The 11436-nt window shown below is 37.3% G+C and overlaps 1 protein-coding gene across 2 annotated transcripts; it reads left to right on the top strand.

Moving 5' to 3' along the window:
* Positions 1 to 345: 345 nt before the first annotated feature.
* Positions 346 to 2106, top strand: LOC112277799 (uncharacterized). Of its 2 annotated transcripts, XM_024510532.3 has the most exons (3): positions 346 to 522; positions 821 to 1113; positions 1249 to 2106. In XM_024510532.3, the coding sequence occupies exons 1-3, from the start codon at positions 473 to 475 to the stop codon at positions 1260 to 1262; spliced, it is 357 nt and encodes a 118-aa protein (XP_024366300.1). In that variant the 5' UTR covers positions 346 to 472; the 3' UTR covers positions 1263 to 2106. The 2 variants fall into 2 exon arrangements, with proteins under 2 accessions (XP_024366300.1, XP_024366299.1); XM_024510531.3 differs by having other exon boundaries at positions 821 to 1304.
* The last annotated feature ends 9330 nt before the right edge of the window (positions 2107 to 11436 follow it).

The following is an 11436-nucleotide window of genomic DNA, read 5'->3' as shown; positions in this document are numbered from 1 at the left end:
CATCTTTGTCTCTTCTTGGGCCTAGGTTTTCAAAACTTAGAGCCTCACAACTACCCAAAAAGGGTTTACAGTGTACAAGGGATGCAAGAATAAAATCCAGCTTCAAGGGTTGGAAGGCAAAATCCAGAGATTAATAATATGGACGCTCCATTGCCAAGCGTATTGGACAAAGTTACATTCCCAAAAACAGTGTAAAATGGAATCCTCAGAGTGCCTCGGATAGACTGGGCAACAAAAGGATAATAAGTGGTCAACTTGCCATCTCCACGAGTTCACTGCAATAGTCCAGTGCTAAAGCAACCAAAGAAGTCTCAACTCTTCGCTAGCTCTATGTTTCACCAAGACCGTTTTCCATCTTAGCCTACATGTATTTGAAAGGACGCTATGCCATTTCTTCATAACTGGATTGGGGACGACATATTTCTCTTTAAGTAGTTCCCGGCCAAGCTTCACGGTGTATTACATAAATGGGATGGCGCCTTTCAGGTGGAGCCACTGGAACTTACAAGGGTCCCAGAGGAGGTTAGCAATTTTCCCATAGAAAAGGAGTATGGACTTCCATTTCTTGCATCCCTTGTACACTGTAAACCCTTTTTGTGTAGCTGTGATGCTCTAAGTTTTGAAAACCTAGGCCCAATAAGAGACAGAGTACTTAGTACTTCTTCATTCACTTTGGGTGGGACATATTGCAAATCTTTTATTAAGAGCTTCTATGATGAACTAGCCCAAGTCCATGCGTTTGATCTTTTATTTTCTTAGAACTGTGAAAGATATGTTAACAAAATCAAGATTCTTCACATCACAAGAAGTTGCATTTCAGTGTAGCCTTAAAGCAGAGGAAGCCGGAGCATGGACTACTGCGGTACTCAGCCATACAAGCCACTAGAGATTGTTTCTTGAGCAAGAGTTCTCCCCAGCAGGAGGTGGTGAATGGCTGGAATGTTTCTAGTCAGACAAGGATGCCCTCCCGGTTGTCGTATGGCAGGCTCCGGAAGGTGGCAGTACGTCTGCGAAGCTCCGCCTTACGAGATGTACCTTCACCCAACCACACCCAGATAATATGTGCCCCCATCCTCACGGTTGCTGCAAAAGGAATTACAACAAGGTCCCAAGGTATCCACAAACAAGGTCCCAAGGTATCCAATGGCATAGCGTCCTTTCAAATACATGTCGGCTAAGATGGAAAACGGTCTTGGTGAAACATTGAGCTAGCGAAGAGTTGAGACTTCTTTGGTTGCTCTGGCACAGGACTATTGCGGTGAACGCGTGGAGATGGCAAGTTGACCACTTATTATCCTTTTGTTGCCCAGTCTATCCAAGGCGCTCTGAGGATTCCATTTTACACTGTTTTTGGGAATGTAACTCTGCCCAACATGCTTGGCAATGGAGCGTCCATATTATTTATCTCTGGATTTTGTCTTCCAACCCCCGTAGCTGGAATGGTCAGGTCGAATGGTCAACAATCTGCAACCCTGAACAAAATCCAGATGCAGGGGTGCACGCAGACCATGGCAACCCCTCTCCTAGCGGCAAGGGCTCGTATCAGAGAGAATTCTCCGTAAATTTGCCCAATTCAGCCTCCTCTGGTCACAACTCAGAACAGACATTTTATGGACGCTGTGGAAGGAGCGTGATGATGCAGTCTTTAACAACATCCAGTGGTACTCGACTAAACTGTTACAGACTGTGTGGCTTCGGATCCTTGACTATGGTCAGGTCGAATGGTCAACAATCTGCAAACACAGTAAATCTAGAATAGCAACCAGTGCGAAACTTGCAAGTCTTTCTGAAAAGAGGTGGTGTTGCCATGGGATTTTCACATCCATGCTGGGGGTAATCCCCAGTGGATATTGTCTGAGCCCCAATGGTGGGTTTGTCTTCCAACCCCCGTAGCTGAGCGACAGAGTCGGGCCGATGGATCCTGACTGGAGTAAATAAACGTATCGGGCCACCCCAGGCAAACTCGTTTGTGTGTACGATGATAGCTTAACCATAGTACGTAGTGTCTGTTGTGTCAGTCATCCCCGCCCAGGCCGCATGCGGCTGGGTCTGTTGTAATTTATGTTTCCTATGGCAATGAAGATTTCCTTTGTTTGTTTCAATAAACAAATAAATAAATAAAAAATAATGATGAAGCCTCAAATGTCTCACTCTCTTGAGAATAAAATCAGTCGTGGGCGCCGTTTCAACACAAATCCCAGACTGTAAATGATGATGGACTTGGTGCGAGTACACCTTCAAGAGTCAACATCGAACGCACATCCTGATTGCACCCAGCGTGCCGGAGTGGTTTTCGCACTGAGCTAAGGAAGTGTTGTGGGTGATCTCCGGAGGGTTTCCTCGATGCCAACGTTTTTCTCATTCTTCCTGTCGATCAGCGAGTTTAAGAGATAGGACGCAACACATTGATTTCAAAGCTTGCGTATTGGAGATTGATGGGAGATTCCAGAACTGATATTCGCCCAGCTAATTTTAAAGAGTGGTTTTTGTTGTCTTGATTTTGGTGCCGTCCATCAGCATTGACAAGCTCATTCTGCCCTTAATGTTGTGTCAGTAATGTTAAGAACACGGTTTCAGCCATCTGGTGAAGCGATATTCTAACGTGGGTGATGAGTGTGTTGTGATCATACGTTTTTCTTAGTGAAAAAGAAATTTGAGTTGATGATAAATCAATGGCTTCACATGGTCGAAATTGAATCGGTTTTTATAGAAGTGGTAACCTTTTTCCTTCTAGCTTGTTGGTGGAGTTGTGGCTGTGTTTGTTGTCCATTGTAAGGAATGCTGTAGCACTGCTGCTGCCGAGGAGCAAAATTCAACGGTAAGTCAAACCTTTTGAAGGTGAGAATTTAATTTTTTGTTCAATTCGTGTCTTGCACTTTTAACTACGGAAGAGGTACAGGGTACAGGGCACAAGTGAAAGTTCTCCAAACCTTTTGAGCAGCTTGTTGGGGTAGGTTGACGGAATTTGTAGGAATAGCATACATTGCCAGTTGTAGGTTTAGAAAACTTGCGTCTCGACAGCTTTTTCTCGCCATGTACGACTGCTGTTGGCAGAAAAAAATTAGGTCAATGAGGAATCTGTCTGTTCCTCATCACTATGACTATTCGTTTAACATGATTTGTAAGAGTAGGGAAGCATGGTTCAATGTGTTCCAGCTCTCCTGATGTTTTGTGACGCAATAGATAATACTACAATTCGTGTGGTATGGGCATGACTCACGCAGCGGAAAAAACCATAGGATAGCTGCAACAACAGTGCATTGGCGCAGTTGGTAATGAGAGGGTATTTTGGTGGTCGCTTTCGAATCGGCTGTTACCAATCTGGTGCGCCCATCCGGTATAATTCATTTCCTGCATAACCTGCCATAAAACTCTTACTCTGCGCAATCCCATTTTTGTGTCTAACCTTGACGGTCCCGTGCCTCTGCCTGAAATTTCCCATTGTATGCATGCACCAATTCAGCTCTTCAGAGACGCATTATCACTCGCAAATCACATAACGATAGTTGGATTTGTCAACTTTGTCGATTGGTCAGGATTGCGGGTTCAGATGATTATGTTGCTATATGCTTTGCACTAGAGCATCATGCGTGGTTACAGGAAGATTTTCAACCCACACGAGTACAGTCCAACAAGGCCACGAAGGCATGTTGAGTCATTGTTGTTTCTTCTTTGGATTGAGTCACTAGATTGAGTCATTGTTTTTTTCTTTTTTGTATGACCACATGACACAGGATCTTCCTCACTTTTTCCTCTCTTTTATTTTTTATTCTTCTTGTACTTTCTACTTCGGTAAAGTAAAAATAAATTATTTTTTTAAGGAATGGAGCAATGAGCGATCCATGTATGATGTGGCATGCATGGTTTGCTTTCTGCCCCTTGCGACGATGGGTAGGAGCTTGAGCTTTGAGATTTTTTGCATTGGTTTGGAGTTAAGAATGTGCACCTGTTTCAGAGAACACAATGTGTTAGTTCAAGTCTTGTGATGTCGCTCTCCAAAACGGGCATTTCTGCCCACTAAAGCTGGGAATGAGTATTCGGGCCAGTCCTTGTAGTCTCAACACAATGACTTCTTCTGTACTCAATCGGGAGTTTGGCATTGTTAGCCTCTTGCCCTTCTCACGCAGCTATCATCTGAGATCAGAGTTTTGATGCCATTTTTCATTTTGTATACGTAAATTTAATCCCTCACTGATATATTCGTAAGTTATTTTAAAGTCACCTCAAACCTGTAGTAATAGGCCCCTGTAATCGTGGTTTCTTGGAAAGGTATCAATATCTTTAGTTCTTACTTACGGTTCAGATACTCCTTCTGCCTGTCTGGAATTCCGAAACCTCGTGGCTACTGTCAAGTGTAGCATCAACTCAGTTTGTTCAAACTCACCTTCATTGACCTCGTTGCCAGTATTTTCAGAGGAGTTCAAATGTCCACAACTTCCACGTTGTTGACTTCTGAACGATCGAAAAAGTTCACGAGGAGCGGTTGCAGAAATTGAAGGTTGATGCTAGCTGGTACATGTGAGGATAACTATTCTTGATCCTGCTCTCGCTCGAGATTGCGGTGTCTGTTATATTCTAGAATCTAATTCACCACAATCAATAATGTCGTAATACAAACCAAATGTGGCACCCGAACAATTGACGAGGGATCTCCTTTGCAAAGCAAGTACTTCTGTACTTACTTGTACCATTGTCAAGTTCGCATCTGCAAACTAAGCGGAGAGATGCCAGCATTTAGTTACTTGTCTCTAGGGGAATTCAGCTGTCTGTCTAGTTGGATCCAGTTTATGCCAGACACAGAATGACAACGATAACGGTGTCAAATTAGAATTTTTTTCATAACCCACACATTGCTCTCTAAATCAACATAGATGCTCCAGGAACTTCACTGTTCACAAAGTTCCTGTCTTGCAAAATATTGACCCCTCAAGACCACAACATTTAAGGTGCTCAATAATGTGAAAACTTGTATTCCAACACTAAGGTATGCCAAGTACATTATGTCTACTCTGAGAAGTCAAGAGGTGATTCCATGTTCCTGTGCATGATCCATGTATTGTACTCCCTGTGGATATCATTCTGCTGTGCTTCCATCCTGTAGAAACATGCAACACGGGGCTGAATCTTGTGTAAAGTTTACTGACCGATTCATCTCAATGTACTATTCTCAGTGGCTTTACGCCTGTAAAAAGTTAGTGACTTTTACTCTGATGTTGATTAATATGCTTCTGTTGATAAAATGTTAACATTGATTGAAGATTCTTGTCTTATTGCAATCAATTTTCAGTATGTGACAATGCAGCAGTTTGTTTCTCGAAGACAGAAAGATTATGTTATTTTGTACACTTTTTATGTCTGTGACATAAACATTCTATTTTTAGAATAAGGTGAATCATTCTCTTGAACAGCACTTAAAAGTAAGCTATCTTCAAAAGCATCTATTTGATTGCTTCTAACTAAAAGAGCTAGAACTCATGGTCTGACTAAGTGCCTAGTTGGAATAGAGTTAATTGAGAGAGAAAATAATCAAAAATAAATAATTAATCGTAATATTAATCATTTTTTTAATGTGGGACAAAAAATGAAAAATGAAAAACGAAAAAACTTGTATTCATTGCCAAACCTTGCACAAGATTTCCATAAATAAAAAATATATAAAATATAGAATAAATTTAATTTCGTAGTTTTAAATGTGTGTGTAATTATTTTAAATATTAATGGAACAAGAATTTAATTTAAAATATTAAATATAAATACACCACATACAAAGTTCTATAAATTATACTAATGGATTTCTAATTAAAACTTGTCATTTATGTTTTTTTAATTTTCTGAGTGCAGTTTTATGGGTTGCGTTTATAAATTTAAAAATGGCATTTTTCAATACAAATGAAAACTAAGCTCTCAACTGTACTTAGGCAGATTATTTTCTGAAATTTTTCATGAATAAAAATTAAGGAATGAAATCTATCTAGAAATGTATGAATAATTCATGAAGTTATTGAGTTAATTTGTATATAAGCAATCATAGACAGAAAAAAATTACAAAAAACCCATACTGGATAATAAATTAGATATGATTATGTTATAGGTTATATGATAATCTAATTCGTAGTAATATAAACGTACCACTTTACGGTAAAGATATCAACATTAATATTGATTTTCTTTTATCTAATTATACAAATAAACTACATAAATCTTTAAAGCATAAAAGCAATTTCATTTCATTAAAGTAGCAGTTTTTGATGTCAAACAGGATTCATATCTTTGCATGCTCATGCATTGAGCCACAGTTACTCTTAAGAGGGCAAACGTTTCTTATTTTACCATTCTTATCGGCATTAGCCTAGTAACAAAAAATAGTCAAAATACATAGGTTGAACTTCTTTAGGCTTATAATTATTAAATTAATACAAAAGCTACCTGAAATTCAACTTTCATGAAGTAATATATATATATATATATATATATATATATATGATGCCAAAGATACTAAATTTTAGTGTCTATTATTGGAAATGATAATGTTAAACTTTTTCATGTTCAAGTTTTTGACTTGGGAATTTTGTGTGTGAACAAAAAACAACTATTGCATGAACTTGATGAAATTATTTTATAAAATTCTAGGATAATATCAATCACCAGATTATTATTTTTTAAGTACAAGACACTATGAATATTTGTATAGCAGAAGGCTAGATATGGCTTGGTAGGTTCAATTGTGATGGTTGGTTTGTTGTTTGAACCACTCTAATATTTATGAATGCCTAGATAATAAGATTACTTAATAAAAATACCCATAAGAATGTTTTCAAACAACCACATTTTGATATATTACCAATGACTATTATCAACTTCAGACATTTCGAGATTAATAAACGACTATTTTTTTCCTTACAAAACTCAATTGAGTATGTGTTTTGAATATATGCAAAGCAAATCATATATATAATATTTTTGAGTGGCATATAAAAAGAAAATAATTAATGATAACAAGCCTTGAAATTTACGTGTATATATATATATATATATATATATATATATTCTTTCTTAAATAGTAATAAACATTCCTAATTACTTTTAAAAGTAGATAAGATGGAGTTTTCACAATACAGTAATTAGTAAAAAAAAAAAAAAAAAAAAAAAAAAAAAAAATCCTATTCAAAAGCAATAAAATTGAATAGATGAATATTCAATTAGTTGATAAATTATATATTTAAATAGTTCAAACCAATTAATTTTCTTATATGTATATATATATATATATATATATGTATGTATGTATGTATGTGTGTGTGTGTGTATATATATATATATATATATATATATATACAATAAAAAATCTAGAATTAAATTATTAATTTTCTAAAATTTAACTTGTGTTAGTTTGCTTTTGACATACAAACATGAAAAGAAATAAATAAATAAAATGATGAATATATACATATATATATATATATATATCACTTGAAAGTAATTCTTATGAAAAAAATTGTTGTTTTATACTTTTAGCTTACATTTAAGATGATTAATTTATACTTTATGCATGTTTGTATGTATTTATAATAATATATATTTCTTATACCTTTATCATAGGGAAAATATCATATTCTTATCTCATATTCCTCTTTTATAATTACTCTTCACATATGTATATATACTAAGTATAAAGGTTTTGGAATTAGGACTTTGGAGTACTTCAAAGATTATAATCAAGGAAACTAGGTAGAAGACAATTGCCTTAGTTCTATCTAATTGATTCTGTAACCCTCCCAATCCTATGTTTAAACATTCAAGCATCAATTAAGTCACCAAATCAGTATATAAAACAAATGTATACTTTATAAATTTCAACTTAAGTTTGCATGAAGTACTAATTAGTATAGGTGCTCATGTCTTGATCACTAATCAACACATGTCACCACAATACTAATGACTAATTTTGTTATCAAAATTTGATGAATGTGTGAATACATGTCTAGTTGTTTCACATGATGAGTTCAAATTCTCTCCAACAGTGCACAATTTCTGGGTCGAAACAAAAGGCTATCAGTTGTGATGTAGCAAGGTAGTATGAACAATCACAAGTTTGAATACTTCATGGTCAAATGTCCAAGAGTGGCCCATCAAAAGTAAAACAAATTCTCGAGAAGTACAACAAGTGGTATTCCTATGTGTTCAACCACATAAGAACCCGTATACACTAATAAGGCCATGTGAGAATGTAAACCAGAGATGTCATACAATGTTGTGCAAAACAACAACAACAATAACAAAGCCAAGATCCCTGTCCTCATTCCTGACTTGGCTTTTGACCCCACCTGTGTATGAGTGCTTGGCTTGGAATCCTGAGCTCAACTTAAGATGGGTCATGCCAAAGCTCCTTTTGCAGCTGCTTCTACGCACCAATTACTCTGGTGACTTTTTGTGCCTCTAATCTTAGTGTGTTTGTTTAGCACCTCCTGTTTGGCCTCCCTTTCTTCAGCATTCACTATTTTCGGGATTTGGGTGGGTGTGTCCATGTTGATTGGCATTTGTTTAGCAACTGATAAGGTTCTTTTAATGCCTTGGATTGGAGAGCTGATGTGATGGGCTTTGTGAGTGACTCCTAATTCATGAAACAAGACCTGGCATTTGTTGAGAAAGTGTGTGCTTGATTTGTTCATGGTCATCTTCATTGATAACTTTAAGGTGGTTGCATTTATATGAAATTAGAGATTGGACCCCAACCACACATTGGGAACTGCTTGTAGTGTGGATTCCACACTAAGCATCAAATCCAAATTTCTATGGCATCCCATTTCTAAGTTTGCAAAATGTATTTTCAGAAACAAAGAAAGTCAGAACTGTTGGTGTTCCATTTTGAAAAATTCCAATTTGTTATGATAACATGAAGACTTTTAGAAAAGCTTAATAAAGTCCATCGTCTGAATCAATTCATATCTTGAGTGAGTTGAGAACTGAAATAACAAATATGAGATTGCACAAGACATTTTTAAAGTCACCATCACTATAAATAAATAATAAGTAATGACAATAATAACTAATGAGGTGCACATTTTTATCTTTCCATTTGAGAGTGTATACTGTACATATAATCATCTAAGATTGTTTATTTTGAAAAGTTGAAAAATATTGCATGTATTAAATAAATAAACAGCAGGATATGAGAAACAGCTAATATTAGCCGCAATTAAGAGTAATTGAGTTTTAGAGAAGCCATATCTAATTTTGTGATTTAAATTTTATAACATTTCCAGAAGGAAATATAAAATATACAATAGATACACATACAAAATAAATTTAATCACTTATAATTTTTGTTCTTATTTTATTCTAATGATGTCAAGATAACTAAGAAAGTACTTTTGAATGTATAATTAGAAATAATGAAATAAATATCAAGTTCATGATATTAAGAAGATTATATTTTTTTCCTTGCTTTATTCCTAAAATGGTAAACAGTTTTAGCTGGCATTCATTTCATCCAAAAACAAGTTAAAGGTAGTATTTCAAATTTACATATATATATATATATATATATATATACATACTATGAATTTTAACATTCCATGTTGTGCTGTGCTGAAAGTAAGACATGTATAAAGTATCTACTAGCATACATGACAAACAATGTGTGAAATAACATCATGGACAAGAAAGAAATCATATTTAATCTAAGGAGCCGCCTTATGACTTCCAGCATGGAACATGTGAGAAGTAGTTATCACATAAATGCCAAAAATGTGATAGGTTGAAAATTGAGAGTCATATTCTGCGGCTAGGCACAATAACCAACAAGTAAACAGAAAACCATAAAGATCAAGCACCCATGTGAAAAGAATATATAAACATTTTAAAAAATAATCATCAACACAAAAACTTAGGAGTTTAGCGTAACATAAAACAAGTACAGAACAGTTCAGTGATGTAGACTAATTTGAAAAGTGCTGGTTGAGACAACAACCCAAAGCAGACATCTTGAAAATGAGGCAATTAAAAATAAGTAGTAAAAGGGAAACAATCTCCCCTCTCCTCATCCAAAGAGTTGGTCTTTTGGCCTAGAAACATCTGCATCACAAGAGGAGGGCTAGAGGGATGGAGTTGAGGGGGGGGGGGGAGATGCTCTCTGTTGTTTCTTCTTCATGGGCACAGAAGCAGAGGCAGGCATCTGTGTGACAAGATGGGGATGGGGGGTTGGCTTGGCTTGGCTTTGCTTTGCTTGCCCATGCACACGGGGAGGCTCTACTTTCATCAGGATCTGGAGCATGATTCTTCTGTGTCATGACTTTGCCAGCATATTGTGGTGGAATCTTGCATGCTGTTACAAACCAACAAAGAACGAACCAGGTTGTAGGGGGAGAGAAAGAAGGAGAGGGAGCAAGACAGTGGGCAGTCAGGATGGTGGACTGTAGCAGCAGGGGTTTGCTCAGTGTTGCATAGGCTATTTTTGGGCATTCCATTCCCATTGCACCTACCTGGAATAATGGTATCGTGGATCTTCTTCTTTTTTCTGTTGTGTGTCCCCACCAGTCAGCCATAGCACTCACTCACTAGCACATCAGGCTCCAGCCTCAAGCAGCACCTCCATAGCCCCCTCTCTCCCTCCCTTTTATTCTTTTCCCTATATCTCCTTCCTTTTTCCCTTTTTCTGTTGTGGCTCTCACCCACATGAAAGGCCCTCCTCCAAACTCAGTTTGCCTCTTCACTTCTAGTTCAGCTCACATTGAGGGTGGATGGGCAGTAAGTACTGGGCAGTTTCACGTTAAGAGTGCAGCACATCACTCTGGGTGAACATTTCAACAGATGGATGAATGGGGGAGGGGGTTAGGGGGGGAGTGTGCAGTGGTGCTGTGCTCTTTACTAACTGTGGGTGGGAGTGGGAGTGGGAGTGAGAGCAATGCACAAACACACAGTTGTGGAGAGGGGGGGGGGAGGGGGAGAGGTGGAGAAGGGGGATTGGTTGGTTGTGTCCAAGAAGTAGTGCAAAAATGATTCCAAGCCCTGCTACTCTCTCAAAAGGCCACTTACCACCACCGCATGATATTCTCTCCCTTGATATGAGTGTACCCCAAATCTCTGTTGGGCCTTTGAATCTAGCATCTGATCAGCGGCCTCAAACAATACCCCCAATTACAAATAAATAAATAAATAAATAAATAAGTTAAATTAAAAAATAAATGTAGCCTACATGCTAGGATTTCAAATTACTGTGCTCTGAAGTAAACTTCAAGGAACGGGTGTTGGTCTGTCTTTCTTCCCTTAGATTAATTTAATTAAGTGTAAGTTTTCTAAAAAAAGGAAGCGCCTGTAAATGGAGGAGCGCATGATGCTGTTGGATGGTAATGGGGAGGAGGGCAGTGGAGCAAGAAGAGGGGGGGAGAGCAAGAGAGCCATGGAGGAGCAAAGGGAGTAATAGTAGGAGTAGGAAGA

The sequence above is a fragment of the Physcomitrium patens genome, chromosome 26, assembly GCF_059467195.1.
Source record: "Physcomitrium patens ecotype Gransden chromosome 26, ASM5946719v1, whole genome shotgun sequence".
Lineage (NCBI taxonomy): Eukaryota > Viridiplantae > Streptophyta > Bryopsida > Funariales > Funariaceae > Physcomitrium > Physcomitrium patens.
Note: the sequence above shows the minus strand (reverse complement) of the source record. Positions and strands in the feature narration are given on the sequence as shown.